At 43.5% G+C, this 23016-nt stretch overlaps 1 protein-coding gene across 1 annotated transcript in view; it reads right to left on the bottom strand.

The window, feature by feature from the left end:
* The window catches only part of COL24A1 (collagen type XXIV alpha 1 chain), a 299903-nt gene that overhangs the window by 117030 nt on the left and 159857 nt on the right, over positions 1–23016 (bottom strand). The window contains exon 24 of the mRNA XM_056845652.1: positions 21772–21816. Within this exon, the coding sequence (XP_056701630.1) occupies positions 21772–21816 (45 nt within the window). The remainder of the gene's footprint in view (positions 1–21771; positions 21817–23016) is intronic.

The raw sequence follows: 23016 nt of genomic DNA, 5'->3' as shown, positions 1-23016 counted from the left end.
TGACATGTTTCTACAAACCTGGGGGACCCTCCAGGTTTGTAGAAAAATCAGAAACCCAGAGGAAAATGGAAGGTGTGTAAAATCATCCCAAACAGAGGAGGTTTGTGTGGATGCACACAATGAATGTCTGTTGGAGCCACTGCTGCCTCCTTCTCTCCCTCTCACTTTCTCTGAGGGGTGAAAAAAGGCACTTGCCATGATGATGACAAGAGCCAAGTGTTGGCTGGAGCCAAGTGTTGGCTGGGCTGGGCACAGAAGAGGCAGCATCACCACTTTCCCCTCCTTGTTCCCTGGTGGGCCCATGTCTGAGTAACCTGAGGGTGATTATCCTGAGGGTCAAACTGAAAAGCCAACAGAGGTGACAACAAGAGTGACTTCCTTGAGCACTTCTGCAAAGTCAGTGAGGGGGCTGTGGCACCATGATACGCATGGGCACAGGAGGAGGTGATGTGGAGCAGGCGAGGATGGTTGCCTGCCTGTGTGGGGCCTGCAGCGAGTAGGGGTTGGGTGGGCAAACAGAGCTGTGAGAAAGGGGTTTGATAGGCAGAGAGGAGAAGGGGGAAGGGCAGTCAGAGCAGTGAGGAGAGGGATGGGTGTTGGGGAAGGCAGACTGAGGAGAGAGGGGGCTGCAGAGCGCAATGGGGAAGTAGGATCCAGTGTTGGGGGTAAGGGGCGAGAAGAAGTAGGGTTTGATAGGAAAAAGATGGGTGGAGGTGGTGGCAGTGGCAGGAAAGGGTAGAGAAAGGTAGCTGTGTGTGTGTGTCAGAAGCCAGAGGAGAAAGCAAGGACCAATGAGGTAATTTCTCTGGGTCACACGTGTCATCCCTTCTGTGTAATCCTTTTAACAACTGTAATTTGTAATGTGGGCCAGAATTTTTATACCCATCTAGTTGGAGGAAAGATGGATGGCATACATTCTTCTAGTGAATTCATAGCAAATGCCACATTTGAAATAGGGACAAACTCCATGATTCACAGCTCATTCTCTCAGCTACACTGAAATACTACTTTTAGATTCCTGGGCATGATCATGGACACAGTTTAGAACTCCATTTGTCCCCAAAGCAAAAGGAACTAAAACCAAATGAGAAGGCAATGGGTCTCTCTCCAAGTCACTGCAGTGTTGATATTCCAGGTGCCTAAGTTCGCTTTCAAGGAACGGGCCAGCCCCGGACAGTTACATACATCACATTGCCAAGAGTGAAGGACAGTGGCCTCCGACAGGAAGATCCAGTCTTCTCTGTATACTCCTGGATGTCTATTCATCAGTCTTTGCTGGCTTTTTGCTCACCATTGGCTGGTACAGTAATTTTCCTTTATTTTGTTTGTTATGAGTTAGCCAGGGGGGCAATATCTTAGAAGACAATGCAGTAAGGGCATTGGAATACACTACAGTCCTAGTCCTGTTATTAAAAAAAGCATCCTCCTGAACCATTCCATTATACTATAGCCAGGTTCCTTTTCCAAAAATGCCCTCCTGAACAATTCTGTTTTACCACAATCTTCAGAGTAATACAAGTGTGGGAGCATTCCTGACCTCCTCAGGCAGGTCATTCCACAAGGTTGAAGCAACAACAGAGAACGTGTGGGTACAGGCAGCTATCAATCTTACTCATTTGCAGGGTGGCAACTTCAGCACTGTTTGTATTTTTAAATCATATTCAGAGCCAAGGGAAGCGGAAACTTTGCACAATATACATGCAAAAGTCTTATTCCAAGACACTGAAAGACTGGACAATTCTACCAACTATTTTGTCAGATTGCACAGAGAAGCCATTGAAATTCATAAACATCAGCACAACTTTAACAGAAAAGAGGAGAGTTTAAGAATGAATAAGGCTTGGCTTCCTGCCCTGAAAAACCTCCAGACAAAGACAACATTCAACAATAGCCATACAGATTAGCTTTGGATTACACACATTAACAGATCACTTCAGGATACAATGGTTCCATATTAACATACCATACCCTCATTAGCACATTATCTTGATACTTACAGGACAATACTTTTGCAGGACAATACTCAGCTCAAACCCAACCCCTTTCTGACTATATATTACTCTTCCTACACCCTTGACACTGAGAGACACTGTCCTTCAGTGTTACTACTCTGAAGATGCCTGCCACAGTTGCTGGCGAAACGTCAGGAAAGAAAATTCCAAGACCACGGTTACACAGCCCGGATAACCTACAAGAACCGCTAAATGCCAAGCTTTATTTCACTTTGCAGAAAATTTTTCTCAAGGGTTGTAATGCCAGAAAACGATCGGCACAGCCTGGTTTCAGGGCCACTGGCCAAATACAATTGTAGAAATAAGAATTTTAAAAGCCAGAATAGAAGCCATCCAGAAAAAGCCTAGTTACACCTTTCTAAATTACAGTTTCACAAAACCTCTTGATAAAACAAGTATCAGGATCATAACCATCTCAGAAAACCACTGGGTCAAAAATTAGGATTAGGCAAATTTGGCTTTGGATGGAATCAGGAGTGAACAGAAATATCAGAATGGCAAGACCAAAATGTGTTCAGGAATACAGGACAAGAACAGAAAATACCCAGACCAGCATCTGAGTCCTGAACAATAAACTAAGGAGGATCCAGGATGTCACTTCAGCACAGCAAAAACCATGTCAAGATTGAGGATGCAATCCTGGGGGGGTGGAATCTCCTTAGGAGCTGGTGTGACCCTGCACCGGCATAGGTGCTACTTTATCACAGGATAAAGTGGCAAACACACCAGCACGGAGGCAAAAACACCGGCGTCCAGGAGTGACAGACCTTTGCTGGCCCCTGCCGCCACCGCAACCAGTCTGGGAACTAAATCCCAGAAGGGAACGGACATGCCAGCATGGGGGTGACATTCTCAGGGCGTTCCCAGGGGTGGAGCTGTCTTTGGGCAGCTTTCTAACCCCATTTGCCCTGGGAACGCCCCTCTTGAGTGGTGGTGAGGCTGCACCACATTTTTTGGCGGAACAGCCTCGCTTTTTTCAATGGGGCATTTCCCCCTATTTTTCCTTTTTTAATTTTTAAATACCATTTTTTTTCTCAGCAGCGGCTGGGAAGTCTCAGAGACGGCGGCACAGCTCCGCCGTTCCCAGCCACCGCAGATCTACCCCCACTTTAGAAATGGGCTGTCAGCTCCATAGAAGATAAAATATAAATGACTGGATATTTATTTTCCAAAAGAAATCTAGTTGGCACAATAAAAGACTTGTCACCACAAAGCCTTATGGTATAATAAATTTGTTATAGTGCTATTTCACTCTGGTTTTTTTTTTTTTTTTGCTGTAACAGATTAACATGATTATCCTGCTGGATGTTTATAGGTCTCTGACTTTTGAAAACTCTTCATTGATTTTCTATGTGTGATGAACTATGAAAGAAATCACACAGTTTGCCAAACACAGGATAACACCAATTCAAATGGAGGTTAATCATTCTAAGGATGAGTACAAAAAATCTTGTGTAAAGATTTCTGCAGGGCTCTCTAATGGCAGAGACAATTCTTTAGACGCCTTCTTGACACATTTTTTTTAATGGAAAATTAATCAGAGTCAATCCCACATCTATCACATGCTTAAGGCTGGGAAAGCATCCTGCCAGGGTGCCTGCTGTGTGTTAGAAGTTGGACTGCAGTAAAATAATTGGTAACATATTGCATGCTTACAGAGGAAAAAAATTAAGCAAATAATAATAATATTCTTTGGAAAGGCCGTTTTAGTCAGAAGGAGATAACTAGGATTTTTTTGATTATTTTAAATAAAATAATAAGTCCTTTTTGCTTCTTTACAATTTCCACAGCAGTCTATCACCTGGAAATCTTCAGGCTAATTCAAGTATTCACAGGCTCAATACTTTGTCTGAAATTTGCAAATGGCAACGCTTTTGAGCACATAAAAGTGAGGTAAGCACATAAAACTGTGTATGTGGTAAGGTCACCAACATATCCTCCAAGGCAACAGGAGAGATTGTTGTCATTGAATGGTCCATCTGCCATCTCCAATAGTCACTCACCTAGTCTTATTCCTATCTGCTATTGGATTAAATCAGAGGCCTGGTTGCTGGGGGAGGGGGAGGGCGGAGGGAGAGAAGGTGGGCAAAGGGACCAATTGAGGAACATGCTAACGGCACAGAATGGAACTACATGACAAGGTTTCAGCAATACACAACTCCAACACTTAAACATACCAGAACTGGCCTTGATTTTATTTATTTTTATTTACAAAATTTGCATCCTGTCTTTCTGCCCTTACAAGGGCCACTAAGGTGGCTAACATTTTAAAATATACATTATAAAATCATACTTTCAAACCATTAAAATCAACCCCTCACAGAGAGGTCCAGGAGAATCAACAGAGTCACACTCCCTCGTTCCATCTCCTGGTGCAAGTCATCCACCAGGCCTAAACCAAGATTGGAAGGGGTCTAAACAATTTACTTCATCCTGGAAAGCTTGGAGTTGTCTACCCACCATTGTTCAATCACTTTGCTCAAGAATGGAATGTTGGGGACTGGCCAATACTTATTGAGATCTCCTGGGTCAAAGGAAGGCTTGATTGGAACTAAGTGGGCCGTATTATGAACGTACATGACTAGCCCTAACTTCATAACATCATCAGGGTTTACTGCATGCATTTCAGATGCTGAACATTTTATAACACATAGGACTCAAACAAGATGAGTTAAAAATTACCATCTCATTTTGCATATAAACTGCTAAATTGCTGGCTCATGCATCCTCAGTATGCCTCAGGTTATGCAAGCCAAGTAGAAGAGATTTAACCCTTCACCTCATCCTGATTTCACTGTTCAGAAAAATCTGTCTCCCCTGCTTTGCTATTAACTTTTTATATAAACTAATATCCAGGGTGTTGATGCCTCTTGGCAGATTGGCTATGAGACTGCCATTCATCTTGTATGGCACTGCTTCACTGGCACCAAGGTGCCAAACACAGATGAACTGGCTCCAAAAATGCCCCTCCGAGCCGCGGAAAGGTGTGAATATGTTTTTAATGCCTTTATTCCAATTGGCGATTTTGGGGGGGAACCCTTCCGGGCCCCATATCTCGGGACTCCCTGACCCAATCTTTACAAAACTTGGGGATTCTTGCAAGAAGGGTCCCCTCAAGCTACGCTGAAATTTTGGGACCTCTACTTCCAAACATGCCCCCCGGAGCCGCGGAAAGGTGCGAATGTGTTTTTAATGCCTTTATTCCAATTGGCGATTTTGGGGGGGACCCCTTCCAGTCCCCATATCTCGGGACCCCCTGACCCAATCTTTATAAAACTTGGGGGTTCTTGCAACAAGGGTCCCCTGAGCCCCCGAATTTGCCAAATTTAGAAATTGCAGAATCAGGGGAAATTTGGCTGTTTTCGGTTCGGGACAAACCGAATCGACAGCCCTACTTAACAGTCTGTAGCCCCCTCCATTGTAGAGATACAGGGGGAAAGACATCCCTGCAACAGAAAGGGCTAAAGACTTACTTTTTTTTAACGCAAGGTGGAAATTCACAGAACCTTGTTTTTTAAATTAAAATGTCCCAGTGGCCCTAATGGCGACTGCTGGGGAACTCTGGCAGGGCAATTGCAGGGAAAACTGCCATGTGGAAGCCCTGTTACTGCTGCACTGTATTGGCAGCTGCATCAACATCGTGGAAACTACAAAGCCTGTTCCTATGAGGAAACCATGCCCTTCTTAGATCTGCAGCTAGTCAGGAGTATGCCTTCTGAGTCATAAAACTGATGGTGGGGATTTGAGGGCCACATTGCAGTTGCTGGTGGGCCACATGCAGCTTCCAAGCTGTGTGTTGTGCACACCTGATCCAAGGTGCCAGGCAGATGCTCTTGGCTACGATTTGGCAATACTTGTTCAAATGTATTGGGAAAGGGGAACTAATACGTCATTTGAACAGAGGGTTGGATTAGGCTATCCCAAGCCTGATTTTAAGTATCAAGCATATTGAGTCTGTGTTTTACTTGCCTTATCCTAACTATGTTAAGTAAGGTATTTTTTCAAATCTGTTCTCTACCATCTTAAATATTCTACTTTTCATGCACCTTGTAATATTCATTCACTGCAGAGGGAGCATTCAGAAGTCCTTGTCTCATGATCTGGCGAGGAATGCTGATGGGATGGGAGGAATCAGCCAGACATCTCCCCAACATGCCTAGATCCATCTTAGAGCTCCATCGTTCCATATTCCAACTGCCATCAATGAGGCTATTAGAGGAAGGGCAGTGTGCAGCCATGCCTAGATCCTGCTCAGCTGCAAATCTCCCTCCAAAGGAACATCTATGGATAATTTCAATATACATTTATTGGGTTTTCTATTCTTGTGAGCCGCTTTAGGAGCCAGTTTGGGCTGAGATGATAATATTCTGCATTCCGTTTGTTGCCACTGAACTAAACGGAGTTGCACTTACCTGTAACTGCTATACATCGAGGTCTTCTGTGCACAGGCCTGCCATCCGAGTTTTTTCTAAGCTTTAGCTGCTAGGGGGCGCAGAGGGCTGGAACCACACATCCATTCCTGCCAGAATTGTCACATGCACCCAGCGTCTCACATGTACAATGGTCAGAGAGCACACAGCAGGACAGGAGGAAGGGAATGTATGCCTGCACAGAAGACCTTGATGAACAGCAGTTACAGGTAAGTGCAACTCTGTTTTCATGTTTGGTCTTCAAGTGCAGTCCCACAATGGGGTTTATAACAAGCCACTTACCAGGATGGAGGGAAGAGCTCTCCAACTTACAAGAATAGGGAGTGGAGTACCCCCTTCCCTACTGATGCCTCTTCTCTCACCTGCAAGTCCAAGGTGTAATGTCTTATAAAACTATTTGCTGATGACCACATAGTAGCCTGATATATCTCCTTGACGGAAACTCCTTGCAGACAAGCAGCCGAGGATTCATGGTCTCTGGTGGAGTAGGCACAAACCTCCACTGGACATGGGACCAATGCCTTCTCATAATATAGTTGCCACAGTCTATCTAGAAAGGGTCTGTGGCAAGGTCCTCCTCCCTTTATTTGGACCTGAATGACAAACAAACAAGGACATCTCCCTTCTAAACTCCCTGGATCTCTGTAAATAGAATAATAGAACTCATCTAACATCCAACGAATGCAGTGCTCTCTCTGCATATGATGTGGGTTTTAGGAAGAATCTAACCTTGCTCCAATTAAATGCATGGACTTAGAGGGGATAAGCTTAGATTTGTCCCAGTTGATGACCAGCCCTGGACGATGACACGTCATGTCAAGATGGGAGCGAAGTTCCCATTCTGATGGGGCCACCAACAACCCAATCATCTAGATAAGGATAGATGACACATCCTTGTAGCCTTAAATATGCTACTGCCAGGGTCATACACTTGGTGAAAACCCTAAAAGCAGTGAACAACCCAAAGGGTAACACCCAGTACTGATAGACATGTAATCCGTATCTAAATCTGAGGAACCTACGGTGAGGTTCATATATCAAGATGCAAAAGTATGCATCTTTCAGATCCAGTATAACGAACCAAGAGTGTGGTGGTAATAACTGTAACACTAACACCAAGGTGGTCATTCAAAATTTTTGAAATTTTGGTGAACAATTTAAACAACGTCGGACAAGAATAGGCCCTTTGCCCCTATCCTTCTTATCCACCAAGAAAAAACGTGAGTAAAAACCCAAACAGAGCCCCGTGGCACAGAGTGGTAAAGCTGCAGTACTGCAGTCGAAGCTCTGCTCACGACCTGAGTTCGATCCCAGCGGAAGTTGGTTTCAGGTAGCCGGCTCAAGGTTGACTCAGCCTTCCATCCTTCCGAGGTCGGTAAAATGAGTACCCAGCTCGCTGGGGGTAAAGGGAAGATGACTGGGGAAGGCACTGGCAAACCACCCCGTAAAACAAAGTCTGCCTAGAAAACGTCGGGATGTGACGTCGCCCCATGGGTCAGGAATGACCCGGTGCTTGCCCAGGGGACCTTTACCTTTTTACCTTAAAAACCCAAACAGGCATCTGGGGATTCAACTACTTCAACTGCTCCAGCAGTGTGTTGCCAGCATGGTGTAGTGGTTAAGAGCGGTGGACTCTATTCTAGAGAACAGAGTTTGATTCTCACTCCTCTGCATGAGCGGTGGACTCAAATCTGGTGAACCAGGTTGGTTTCCCCACTCCTCCACATGCAGGTTGCTGGGTGATTTTGGGCTAGTCAGAGTTCTCTTCTAACTCTCTTTAAAGACCTTAAAGGTTGAGAAAATTGGGGTATAAAAACCAACTCCTCCTCCTCCTCTCCTCCTTCAGCAGCAGTGTCTGCAACTTGGAAGCCAATTCAGAAAAAGGGTTCTGGACAGCTTGAGCTACCTTAATATACACCGGAGAACTTTAAACTCTAACTTGTAACTCCATGCAACAATGGCGAGAACCCACACATCTGAGGTGACATCCTGCAAAGCAGGGGAAAACTGGGACAGATTGGGTGGGGTGTAATAGTCAGAACTATAACTTCTGAAGGGATTGACTCTGTTCCCTGGGTTGGTGTTGCTGGATAGGCCTTGGCCTGGAAGAATTACGCCTCCTAGGGTATGGTTGTTGTTGAGGCTGGCGTAATGTAGGATACTGCTGAAAAGGAGAATATCTCTGGTCCCTGGTGTACGGGGTCCATGGTCTGGAGAATGATTTCTGCCTGGACTCGGAACTTGAAAAAGTTATACCCACAGTTATACCCAAAGAAGTGGCCTGGGGAAAGTCCATAGCACTCATGCCAATCTCCCATACTTGCTGGTGTCCTGAATGGAGGAAATGTAACCCACATGGGGACTGCTCCACAGGCATCAGGTCCGAGCCTCCGATCTGATGGTTCCCTGTTCGATTCTGATTCATCCTCCATAAAGGACATGTGGGGGCAACTCCAGTCTAGGGGAAGGAGTCCTAGGCAGTGGCGGGAGCACCACCTGCACCTCTGTGGATGGCTTGTGCGCTGGTTCTGTGTAGTTGTGGCACTTTGGATCAGAGGTGCGCTTGTTTTTCTTCTCCTTAGATTTGGGACGTTTACTAGGCAGTTCTGAAGAACATCTTGGAACCGGAGATCAGGATTGGTCCCATTGCCAGCTCAGCTTTGAGTCCTGAACTGAGGAGATTGAAGCCGCTGAAGATCCCTTAGGTGGTGGGGTCGGTTCCATTGATTTAGCCTATTCAGAGGACTCTGTATTGCCCCAATGCCGCCTTCAGCTTTGCTGCTCAGTCATTTCTTGCCTTTGGGGTAAACTGGCAAGCTTTGCAGGTGGTGACAACATGCCCTTCCCCCAAACAGAGCAGGCAAAGCTCATGTTCATCAGTCTGGGTTATTTTCGCACTGCAATGAGTGCATTTTTAATAGACTTTTATGTGGAAATACAGTACACTATGAAAGATAAATACAATAGTGATCCCTGTGGAATGCAATGCCTCGGTGGGTGGTGGAGTCCCCGTCTTTGGAGGTCTTTAAGCAGAGGCTGGATGGCCATCTGTCGGGAGTGCTTTGATTGTGGGATACTGCATGGCGGGGGGAGGGTTGGGGTCACTGGGCATGTGGGGGGGAGGTAGTTGTTAATTTCCTGCATTGTGCAGGGGGTTGGACTAGATGACCCTGGTGATCCCTTCCAACTCTATGATTCTATGATTCTATTCTATGATTGTGGCATTTAAAGGCTAAAAATGTTTTATGGCATACACTTTGCAGGCCAGAGCTCATTTCTTGATAAATTAAGAGGGTAGGTACATACACACAAATATATAACAAGAAAAAACAAATTGAAGCAATTGAAGCGGGCTCTGTGCGGCCCTGCCCGCCTCCCAGCTGGCCGTCGGGGCGGGGAACGCTGGCTTGCGCCGTCCCAAGGCGCATACGCCCAGCCGGCATTCACTCCATAAGACGCACAGACATTTCCCCTCACTTTTGAGGAGGAAAAAAGTGCGTCTTATCGAGCGAAAAATATGGAACATTAAATAAATACAAATACTTCCTGTACAGAGCTAGCCATTTCTAGGATTTTTGGAGTGTGATGCCATGTTTCACCGTGCCAAACATCTGAGAATAAATTCTAACTTGGCAGCTTTATACTGAAATCTCAACTTGAAATATTAATTAGAACATGGGATTTTAAGGTGACCGCTTTACTGCTAGAAGGAATTTCTCCTGCACCAACCTAATGCAATGCCTTGGTTTACAGCTTCTCCTCTTTTTTCTTATGTCTTCCACCTTAGCGGAAGCAGCTGAGCAACAATAGGTTCTTAGCAGACCACCTAGCAGAACACCAGCTTTAAAAATCGGTGTTAAATTGGGAATGTTAATAAAATTAGCCGTGATATGTTATGTCTTGTTTTCTGTTTCTAATTGGGTTTTTTAGTTCCAGAGTCCAAGATTTCCCAAACAGTTCAAAGACTTTGCTCTAATAAGCATCTTTAAGCCCTCAAAGAAACTTTAATTTACAGTCTTTGCTATTTTGAGTATAGAGAATTCTGGTCATCCCACATAAATCAGGCCTGGCACCTAATTGAACTAAAATGAGCCTACCCAGGAAGTAGGAAAGCGTTTTTCTATGTATTCCAAAACTTCAAGGAGATAGCTCTATGTGTTGATTTGTGTATCTTGTTTTTCTTCTCAAGTAAGGGAGACCCCCCCTTCTCTTAGTAGTAGTCTGTCATGATGCAAGGAGGCCAAGCATTTCTAGTAGAAACTTGTACATCATTCTGGCCACCTTCTTTTTACTATTTCTATAGCTAGAACAGAATTTACATACACTTGTAGGTAAGGTAAAGGTCCCCTGTGCAAGCACCGGGTCATTCCTGACCCATGGGGTGACGTCCAAAGAACGTTCCCAGAGGGAAGATTTTAATCTCAATGCCCACTCGTGCCTCGCATTTTGAGTCAGTTGGGCACAAAACGTACAAGTTTCGGGAACGTGGCCTTCTGCAAGGCACAGCACACATTCACTATGCTTATTGGTTTTAGCCATTTTAGTACACATTTTTTAAAGGGGGGGTTGTCCTGGGTTAATTGCCGGCCACCACCACCCGTACCGGCCACACTTACCTGGTAGCAGACCCCCGCACGGCCAAGCAGTGACAGCCAGGAGGAGAGCCGACGAGGGAAGGACGCCGTCAGCCCAGGAGACAAGGCTCGACCCTGCGTCACCCACTTGAAGACGCGTGCTCCAGGGCGAGGGCTGGCGCCCGAGGGGCCCGACAGAGTTACGGAGCCCCCCCTCACAAGTTCGGAGAGGCAGCAGGAAGTCACCCGGAGCCAGAGACCCTGTCAGCACCCAGCACGTGAGGGGGCAGGTCGTCGCCAGTTGGAGCCGGCAGGCTGGGGGAGAGGCGTGGTGGCAAGGCAGGGCGACTGGGCCTAGTCGGAGCCACAGCTCTGAGAGTGGGCCGCACCCCTCCTGAGAGCCCCAGTGTCGCACAGCGGGGCAAAGGCGGGACCCGCGGCTACAGGCTGCAGCCGGCAGGGAAGCAGGGGGGTGGAGTCACCCTCGGAGACCCTATATGGGCTTGGTGGGCGGAGCCAGCCAGGGAAGAGGGGGATAAAAGGCCGGGAGAAGCCGAGGCCGGGGAGGAGAGTTTGGCAGCAGCGAACCAAGCTCTGTGGAGCAACAGAGGGCAAGCTGGCTGCTACCGATGGGGAGTACAGCTCAGACTCCCCATTGGACTGGTCTGAGGCCAATGAAGCTCTCCTCGACCGTCCCCCAGTGGAGCACGAGGGTCTCGGACTGACATCCGCCAGGCCCTCACCCCACAGGGGTCTTTTTTAACCTTACCCCTGTTCTTATCCATTTTGCTGTCAGCCATTTTGAAGAACTTTCTCCACAGAAATAATCTCCACAGAAAACTGAGCTGAAGCTAGTTGTGTCCTCTCCCTGCGACGGCAGAAAGAGAACTGAGGGAGAGTGCTCCCTCCCCCCTGGGTCAGGTGACCATTTAGGCAGGAAAATTGCAGCCCTGCCCCAAGGGGAGGAGGGAGCGCTTGGTGGAGCCAAGCTTCTAGAAGCTAGAAAATTCTTTGCCGTGGCTGGTCTGTGGATGCGCAGTCTCATGTGGGACTGCACAGAAGCCACAATGATGTAACACTAATATTTCCAAACAGTAATGATAATTTAGAAACATAAATCTTTTTTGGTCATATTCTGTTGTGAAAGAATATAACCCTAGAATCAGTTTTTTTCAACATCTGCAACTATTCATGCACAGGACTATGCTCAGCAATGGAGGAGACAGGTTACTTGTGAAATATAATGTAGTTTTAAAGTTTTGCCAGCTAGTAATTTAAAACTCTGAAACCCAACTGTGCATGCCAGCTGAGTTGAGACTTTTCTCCATATAATCCAGTAAAATTTTCTCAGTAGCTGAAGCCAGTGTTTTTCTTGGCATGGATTCCCAAACACTTTGTCTCATCGGCATTGTAAATTTGCTCTGGCTGAACTCCTTTACTTCTCATTAAGTTAATCAAATACTGTTTAAATGGCTCTGTTGATTCTGTAACAGGCTGCTAATCTTACCGGCCAGGGAGAAATGCAGAATCCCATGTCAGTTTTAAATTCGACTTGACCAACACAGGCATACAGCTAAAATATTATTAAAGGGATGTTTCCCCCCTGTCAAGTCACAGCCAACTTATGGCGACCCTATAGGGTTTTCAAGGCAAAAGATGTTCAGAGGTAGTTTTCCATTGCCTGCCTGTGTGTAGCGACCCTGGCATTCCTTGGTGGTCTCCCATTCAAATACTGACTAGTAAATGTTTGGGTCTTGTAGGGTTCACCTGTGTTCAAAAATTCCACATTCTTCTTCCCTGAAGTATTTTATTGGGGGGGAAGGAGTTCAGATATTCCATCAAATTTTAGTTGGATGTTTTATGTTTGACATTTTTAGTGTTTAGCACTTCTCTAATTAACAATAATAATTCCTGACATAAATTGTTTCAACTTGTAGAACGGGTGAGAGTCTATTTAAAAACAAGGAAGAGAAGAAAGTTTTCACAGTAGACAGAAGTAAACAGAAAAAGCTCCAAGTATTTGTAATGGTATTTGTAATTCTAGTGTTTTTTGTCTGTTTGCTTGTTTTTAACAGATGGTCTGGAGTCAGGTGAAGCACTGAGGTTAACAGTGTTTGTAAATAACCAATTATTTAGAGGACAGAAAATCTCGCACTGATCACAATAGGCTCTCTTTTAAACCAAACATTCCAAACTGTTAAATCCCATGCCTTTTTGTAAGCCAGCCACTACTTTAGTACAATCCTACATTACAGCAGTAGAGATGGAACTGACCAATCATTCTAAGTCACTGACATAACAAAAAAACAATCAGCCAGCAGAGAGATGCACATTAGGGGTGGAAAACGACTTAATCCCAAAACAGGTGCCAATGCTGACATCTATTTTTCTGTTAAGTAAACTCAATCATGTTCAGCAGCTATGTCATGCCTCAGCTTAAAAATAATCAGTGAATAACAACTCTGTTGCTTGCAGTCATGAAATCAAACAAGGGAATATTAAAGACGTTGCTGTTCTGGTCAAAACTGATAACCTCCTACATTACTACAACAATTATTTCCATTGCAACACAATAATATTTTGGACCATTGTGTTTCCAAGAATATACAAATTTGGGGTTACATTATTAAAACGATGGAAGAAGTTAAATGTCTTAATAAATTAGTATTTATCTCTGGAAATATGTGTTCTTTCTAATGCATGCATGCAACCATTGTAGGAGCCAATAAAGTGTTCCAAAACCCCAATCCAGGATCACACGTGTCCCACTGAAATCAAGGGGTCAAATTACCTGTTATTAATTTAAGCCCCATTCATTTCTATGGGATTTAGGCACAACTAACTTTGTCCGCATTGGAGTCATAGTGTAGATTATTTCACAATAGGCAAAGTACATTCCATGGCTGAGCGTTCTGAGACATCAAATATTAGATTAGAAGGGTTAGTTGTTCGGGTCCATTGATTTGCCAAGTTTATACTGTTAAAAAAACTTGGAACAAAATCCAACATTTTTTAAAATGTATTCTGCTCTATGTCCTTTCTTCATCTCTAAAAATGCCCCTAAAATCCATTTAAATATGCCATTCATGTAAGCTGCTTAACAGCAACCTATTGCCACAATTTCCAAATTATTACTATGTACAGAAGTAGCCTCAATTCCTTTAAAAATATTTCTTTTCTGGCTAAAATGTAATACAAAACAATTATGCAAATGTATCATTTTCTTATTTGGCCCTTTTTAATGAAGCCATGCTGCAGGATGACTTTACATAATCAATATTTGGTAGTGTACACCAATCCTGCAACTAGCATTTAATATTGAAAATTACCTTCAGGAATATTTTAAATTACTGTTTTATGGACAACTTGCTCATTTTAAATTAAACCTCCTTGAGAAGCCCCAGGGAAGAGAGATGGATGATTTTCAACCCCCACCCCCAAAATAACCAAATAAAAACTGAAGCTGGATCAAAGACTTTGTCCAAATAATCCAGGGATCTATATTACTAGCTTCTTCATGACTAACAATGTTTTAATAACTATCTTCTTGTAATCTTTACAAGAACCATGTAATAAGACATATCAGCAATATTATCATTACACTGTGTATATAGGACTGACGCTGAGAAAGAAATTTCCTTAAGACTACCTAATGCAGAGGTCCCAAATTTTTTTGAGCTTGCAGGCATATTTGGAATTCTGTCACGGCATGGTGGGCACAGCAACACAATGAATGGCACAAAATAGTTGCCACAGGAGGCAGAGCCAGCAACAAAATGATTGTCACAGCTTAACTTCAGTTACATAGTGCAGATCCTTGTGCTGTGGTAGTAGCTGCTGCCAAAGTAATATTTAAAAATATCTGCACAGCCAACCAGATCTCCAATAGTCAATCAGAAGCCTTGCAGGACAACAGCCCTACCTGGCCCCACACACTTCCTCAAAACACTCGGCAGGCGCCAGAAAAGGTGTTGGTGGGTGCCATGGAGCATACAGGCACCATGTTGGGGACCCCTGACCTAAGCAGAAGTGAAATTCAAACTAAAGACTTCCTGATTTAAGTTTAGTTTCTCTTACCCACTTATACCAAATCAGGCCTCTATTTTTTTGCCTTTTTATAATAATTCCAACCCCTTGTGTGTGCGTAAAGTGCCATCAAGTCACATTTGACTTACAGCAACTCCATAGGGTTTTCAAGGCAAGTGATTAAATAGAGGTGGTTTGCCACTGACTTCCTCTACAAAGTCTTCCTTGGTGGTCTCCCATGCTTAACGTCTGAGATCAGACTATACGATATCATTCCACACACCCCGACTTCTTATCAATGACATTTTAAATGTAGACAAATCACGAAAACATTTGCTATGCAGCCTAGGAAACAGCTGGAAAAAACATTTCAACAGACACGAGGCATAACACAAAGTCTTAGGAAATCTCACGAATCGCCACAGCTGATTCACCAGGCAAACCTAGTGGAAGGCTCCACTGGCCACACTGCCACCTGTTTATCCAAAAGGAGACTCGGGTCCAGCAACAGCCCAAGCTAGGAACCTGCTCCTTTAACGGGAGTACAACTCCATCCAGAAAAGGATACATTCCCATTTCTGGGTCAAACCTTCTCCCACCAGTAACACCTCCATTTTGTCAGGAATAAGTTTCAGTTTGCTAGCCCTCGTCAGGGCTGCCGAGAGCCCCCATAGACCCCCAGAAAAAGATTCCACCTGCCCCCCATAACCCTGATCCAAACCATGTATCTAATTTTGTAATTTTATATTTGTACACACATATGTGTACCAGCTTATGACACATTTCTTACATCTGATAAAGTGGGCTGTAGTTCACAAAAACTTCATATCAGAATAAATCTTCAATAAGTAGCTATCGTACTTTGGTCACATTATGAGAAGACAAGAGTCACTGGAAAAGACAATCATGCTAGGAAAAGTTGAAGGCAGCAGGAAAAGAGGAAGACCCATCAAGAGATGGATTGAATCTATAAAGGAAGTCACAGTCCTTAATTTGCAGGACCTGAGCAAGGCTGTTAAAGAAAGGACATTTTGGAGGACATTGATTCATAGGGTTGCCATGAGTCAGAAGCGACTTGACTGAACTTAACAAACACACACAAGTAAATTAGTAAGAAATCTATTTAAGTTTATCATTGTACCTTTACCTAGCACAAAAGCAGGGGAAAACTGATGCTGGATGAGAACAGAGTTGCCAGGTCCCCCCTGGCCACTGGCAGGGGATGGGGGGTAGGGTTGCCAGATCCAGGTTGGGAAATTCCGGGAGATTTGGTGATGGATCCTGGGGTGGACAGGGACCTCAGTGGGGTAGAATGCCATAGATTCCACCATCCACAGCATTCATTTTCTCCAAGCGAACTGATCTCTGTAGTCTGGAGATGAGCTATAATTCTAGAGGATCCCCAGGTCCCACCTGGAGGCTGGCATCCCTAGATGAGAAGTAATGGGATCACTAGGATTGATTTTGCTGACATCTTTTCCAAAAGATTATGTCATTTGTCAAATAGCATGAAGCTTAATGTTATATGACATTAGCATTAATGCTAGCAAAGTAGCATTTACAAAAGGATTTCAGATGTCCACCAATACAACAACCACCACCACCCACTGCCTGAATTTAAAATGTAATTAAATCTAATTAAGGGGGGAGGAGTTCTAACTTCTGTTCCACATGTGCAACAACTAAAAAAAGATTAACATTATATTAGCATGCATGTAAAGGGGAAGGGGAAGCATCCTTTTACTACTTCGATAGATCATAGGGAAATATTACTCCCCCCTTCTTCTGTTCATATTACAAAGGTTTGCTGCTATACTACTATTAAGTATGTTCTAAGTAGCCAACCAGGAATGAGGAGTTGAGACCAGGACTGACAAGGGGGGGATTAGAGGGGGGAAAGAACAATGAAGAAAGATCATGAAAGGAAGAGAGCAAAATGAAGGAGGAGAAACGTGTGGAAAAGAAGAAGAGAAGAAAAGAGGAAAGGTTGTTTTAATTTCTACAGCACACTACCAGAAGATCTGGCTAAGCAAACAAATCTATTGATCTGGGTAGAAGGAAGAGGGAAACAGGATGCTGGAAACAACAACCTTGTTAGGCGGCTGCAGCCTAGCAACAACTATAGTGGACATGAGCTGTGCTATCTGATCTTGTTTTGCTCCAGTGCTGGCTTGGGTGATGGGTTTAGCAGGATATGCAAGTGTTTGCCTCCTTGTAGTAAACTTTCCAGAAGGGCACTGCATGCAGAAAGCAGAGCTACAATGGTTTACTGTGTTCTGCTTTCTCCTAGTGGCTGCAGTGCAAAACTGCCTTAGAAGTAAAATAAATCAAGATGCATTCAGAATGCAGAATGATGCTGGCTTCAGGGGCCTTCCAGCTGACGTGGGCTTCCTGGTTTCCACAGCCTCCCTGGGATCTGCTGGAAGCATGAGATAGAGCTGAGTGCTATCACTACATTGATGGCAACTGTGCCCAAATCTCTGGTCCTAGTGGCTTCATGTAGATGTTGGAAAGCATAGGGGACAAGAGGAACATTGTGGGATGCTGTAGGCCAGAGGCCAAGGGGCAGAGCAGCAATCCCGCAGCACCACACTGTCTAAAACCTACTTTTGAGATAGGACTGAAACCACTGCAGAAACGGCCTCCCAGTTCCAATCCTGAAAGGCAGTCTACTTTGCCTAAAATGGCAAATTCAAATACAGATATGCATGGTCTACTTTTCGACTCTGAACAAGAATCAAAGACTGCTGGTCTGCTGAATCTTGTAAAATTGAGTCACAGTGGAATCAATAGAAGTGTTCAAGAAGATGCTAAATTTTAAGCACATGCTTAAATCCTTTTCGGTTCATTTTACAAAGTCTAACATATAACTAAATGCCAACTTAAACACTACGAATTTTTCTAAATTTCCCTTTCCAAGGTAATTTCCCCCCAGATAGAATACTAGGATGACATTTAAGATTGGACCTCCTCTGTTAACTGGACTAACCTCTACCTCAACGTCTTGACCTGTGAAATGAGGGACAATAATATTTATCTGGGTCTTTACAAGCAGCACCAGGAGGAATATTCATCAATGTTTTGAAGATCTGTCATACAATCATGAAGGGGTGTGTGAAGCTGCTGAGAAGGCAGCGTAACTCCTACGCCATATTAAGTGCCACTCTCAATGGGAGAGTTTCACAGATTTTTTTTTAGAAGTCAATTTTTTAGTTTCATTCACAGCCGAGGAATCCTCTCAGGAGGTGGTGTGGATGCACCATCCCCGGCCGTCAATTAACTACCCCCCCCCCTTTAGGATTGGGCTGTAAAAGCGTTAAAAGTATATGTTTTTTTAACTAGTACAAAAAATTCTTTTACTTATATTTTGCAACATCTGTTTTAAAATCTTCCTAGACACTGGTATAGCTTAAATGTTTCTCCCCATAATTTAATGAACTCCCTTTCAAAATGTGTACCGCAGCAGGTGAACATGCTTAGCATTGTGTTATGTTATTATTTTGTGAAGTCATAATGAATTTCCTTTCTCGATTACATATGAATGAGCATACACATTTTCCTACAGTAAGTATCCGTGGCAGCTCTAATATCATTAGTCCTAGTCCCAACAAACATTCCATACACCTGGCTTTGCTTTAAACTGGTTAACAATTAGAAGGCACTTCTGACATTCATATCACAAGAGTTCAGTTTATTTATTTACAGTCATTTGACCAGCAGATCATATCACAAGCAGATCTCAGACTTGCAAAGGTTTCCATGACAGATTTTCTGGCAGGATATGAGCTTTTGAAAGCTCATACCCTGCCAGAAATGTTGTTAGTCTTTAAGGTGCTACTGGACTCTTGCTCTTTTCTACCGCTACAGTCAGACTAACATGGCTACCCACCATGATCTAACAGCAGCTTTTAACAACAGAGCTTCTGTATTTTTTAAGTGACGCTGAAAAAGCCCCACTATAAGTTCTTGCCTTGTACATATCAAAGTCACGAAATATATCAGCATCATAGAACTTCCAGTAACTCAAGCCACAGGACAAGCTAAAAGAATATTATGTGTATTTGTGAATCTGTAGAGACTTAAAAAAAAAGATGCTCCAAAGATAAATGGCTGCTGCCTGCTCCACTCAAAGTGGAGGAGGTAACCATAACTGTAGTAGAAGAATCAGTTACCTTGTTTTAAACATGGAGAGAAAAATCCCATGTAGGGTCCTTTGAAATCTTTGGAAGTAGGGTAGCATAAAAATCAGAGAAACACAGAAAACTTGGTAAGTTAGGTACATGATCCCAGAGATACTTAATTTTTTTCCAGAGAGTCCATAAAAGTGTTTTCTGTTAATAGAAAAAAGAACCACCATCATCCAGCCACCTAGAAGATGGGGAGGGGCCATGGCGCAGTGGTAGCGCATCTGCTTGGCATGCAGAAGGTCCCAGGTTCAGTCCCCGATATCTCTAGTTAAAGGGACTAGGCAAGTAGGTGATGGGAAAGACCTCTGCCTGAGACCCTGGAGAGCCGCTGCCGGTCTGAGTAGACAATACTGACTTTGATGGACCAAGGGTTCGATTCAGTAGAAGGCAGCTTCATGTGTTCAAGATTAACAAATCGGTCCACAGTAAATGGTTATTTGGGACAGAGAGAACAATAAAGTATCTATGAATGCAATAGAACCTGAGCAAATGTATGTCTAGTGTAAAACTACTTCTAGTATATGTTAAATGATGATAGGAAGGCTTTCCATAGATTCTGTGAAAAGATTTCCATGAATTCCTAAGAAGGGAAGTTTCATATGTGTTAACAAAATGAGTACTTTTGTATATCTGTATCATGCATACAGGTCCAAGTGCACAGCATGTGTTTCAGTCATTTCTGGGATTACACTGAACAAAACCTTTCAGGTGTTACCAGAAATGACTGGAAATAGTGCAGTCTTTAACATACTGAACTTTTCTAACATTCAGAAACACAAAGTTCATAAGCTACTTATGGCTCAGGCCCGCATATGAAGAATTTCTATAAGGTTCAATATAGTCTTGTTTCATTTCCCTCTTACATCATCCACATATGCATACAGATATGCTCCACAGCATGAGTAACTTGCACAGAGAGAAAGCTAGATGAGGATATGGAAGGTGTGAACTTCTCTGCCCTCCCCCCCCATCTCGGATGCCACAGTTCTTATTAAGATAAGGTCTAGAGAATAGATAGCAACCAGTTTATTTCTTCTTTCAGAGACTTTACTTGGTCATGCACTGTAATGTATAATGTAGGAAGGAAGAACACTGTATGTCGCACTGAGATCCTTGGAGAAAGGGTGGGATAAAAATGTACTAGATAATTTGCAACAGAGGAACAGACAGACGTGCAACAGAGGAATACAGTAGTCAGCTGGAACAATCAGTTGTGCAAGAGAAAAATGGAAAGAAAGTTAAAAAGACAGCCAATTCTAACAATGTTTTTTCCTCCAAAAAGGACACTGAAAGAGGAAACCTGTTGTGTAGAATAGCTGAAAATGTTATGTACGGATGTGAATTGTAGCTCAAGAGATCAAAGATTATCCTTAGATTCTCAGCTCCCTGGAAGAGAATGCAGCTGTCTTTGATTTCCTTCAGAATCTCATGCTTTTATTACATAATCAAATTGTAACTATTTCACACATGACTTAATCTTTCCTTGCTGGCTTAGCCAAGCCCTTGAAAGAACTACATTTGAAGATGGAACAGAGGAGTTTTTCCTAAATTATAAAAATCTTGAGTCTTTTCAGAGCTCCAAAATACAAAATAAAAAGTCCTGCTTTACTCCACTATAGCAAAAAACTAAAGCAAAACCCACAGCACGCAAGAAAACAAATATCTAATCCAAATGCTGTATTTTAGTCTTGAACAGGCCTTTGAATAATACATTATATATTAAATATATATATAATGAAAATTCAATGGAAACAGCTATACAGAAGATTCAGCTGTCTACATGGAACACATTTTATACAGGTTGAACCACATTACTAAGATTATAATTAAATGCTATCACTGGCATTGAAAATGGCAGTTCCCCACCATCCTGTGATATTTACCCATACTTGCTTGTGTCATGACATCCTGATATTGTATTTCTCTGCTTGCACTCCAAATCATTACTTTCCATAGGCATGGAAGGGAAACACAGAAATTATGCCTTAATTCTACACATGGCGGCGGGTGGGGGGGGGGAGGTTACACAAGGCTACTGTTTTGGGTGGCAGCTCCATTTGAGCATAACAACTAGTTCCACTCCCTAAGGGTTGGCTCCAACCAGCTTTTCTGCTGTTGCAAAAAGGAAAAGGGGTTTTTGGGGGTTGCCATCAAGTCACAGCTGACTTATGGCAACCCTGAAGGGTTTTCAAGAGACATTCAGAGATGGTTTGCCATTGCCTGCCTCTGCGTAGCAATCCTGGTATTCCTTGGTGGTTTCCTATGCAAATACGAGCAGGGCCGACCCCTGCTTAGCTTCCGAGATCTCATGAGATCAGACTAATCTGGGCTATCCAGGTTAAGGCTTTTCTTCGAGCACCAGAAAAGGCTACGCTGGGGATCATGGGGACTGCATGCACAAAAGCCATGCAATATTGGGTCTTTAATAATGAGGGGAATTGAGCGTGATTAGGCAAAAAAGCTGGCTGGATCCAATCCTAAATCTGCAGAACATTAATATGATACAATTACTAAAGATAACATAGAAACATATTATTCTTACTGTTTCACCAGTTTTCCCAAGATTTCCTTGATCTCCAGTTTCCCCCTGATAATTTAGAAAGAAATACAGACATTTAACATACAATTCCTTTTCATTTTAGCAAAGGGGTTTTTCAATTAAACAAGGTACTTTCTCTCTATTCTAGCAATTTATCAACACTTAGGAAAATTATTGCAACCGAACAAGAGCCTTCTGTGGGATAAACAGATATCTGGATTTATTTATTTAGCTTCTTTGAGATTCATAGTTTCCACATGTTTGCTATACTACCGGTTCAAGTCATCTTTTATAATTCTTCTAATTAGCCAGGTTTTAGAAAGAAAAATTTACCAATCGTTATTTGGATTTTTGGCTACTTTTATCCCAAGAGGAAAGTCCTGTTCATACATATGTGTGTGAGTATATAGCTACTGGACTCAAAAAAAGCCATGGGGAATCATCCACTCCCTGCTCCCACTGCCACACACTTTTGATGTGGGAGGGAACTGTCTGAACATTCAATAAAGCCTTCCATCACTAGGGTCCCACAAGTGTGTACACAATGAAATGCACCTGCCATTAATCAAAATAGTACACATGAAGCTGCCTTATACTCCCTTGCTCCATCAAAGCCAGTATTGTCCACGCAGACTGGCAGTGGCTCTCCAGGGTTACAGGCAGGGGTCTTTCACATCACCTACCTGCTTAGTCCCTTTAACTGCAGATACTGGGGATTGAACCTGGGACCTTCTGCATGTCAAGCAGAGGCTCTAATACTGAGCCACAGCCCCTCCCCTAAAGGCAGTCCCCCTGTGCTAGCACCGGGTCATTACTGACCCATGGGGTGATGACACATCACGACATTTACTAGGCAGACTTTGTTTATGGGGTGGTTTGCCACTGCCTTCCCCATTCGTCTACAGTTTACCCCCAGCAATCCGGGTATTCATTTTTACCGACCTCAGAAGGATGGATGGCTGAGTCAACCTTGAGCCGGCTACCTAGAACTGACTTTCGTCGGGTTCGAACTCAGATTGTGAGCACAGCTTTGACTGCAGCTTACCACTCTGCGCCATGGGGCTCCTAGTAGACCTATGTGCATCTCCCATTCAGTTGCCAAGGTAAAATTACCAGAACTTTTAGCACTTAAGATATTAGGATTCCAACTGTACAGATGCTGTCAAGCAAAGAAATGTCCATTCCTGCCAGCAGCACACTATGAACTCTATTTGCCTTTAGTCGTTGCCATCTCACTTTTGTGTTTAA

This window comes from Euleptes europaea, chromosome 2 (assembly GCF_029931775.1).
Source record: "Euleptes europaea isolate rEulEur1 chromosome 2, rEulEur1.hap1, whole genome shotgun sequence".
Classification (NCBI taxonomy): Eukaryota; Metazoa; Chordata; class Lepidosauria; order Squamata; family Sphaerodactylidae; genus Euleptes; species Euleptes europaea.
Note: the sequence above shows the minus strand (reverse complement) of the source record. Positions and strands in the feature narration are given on the sequence as shown.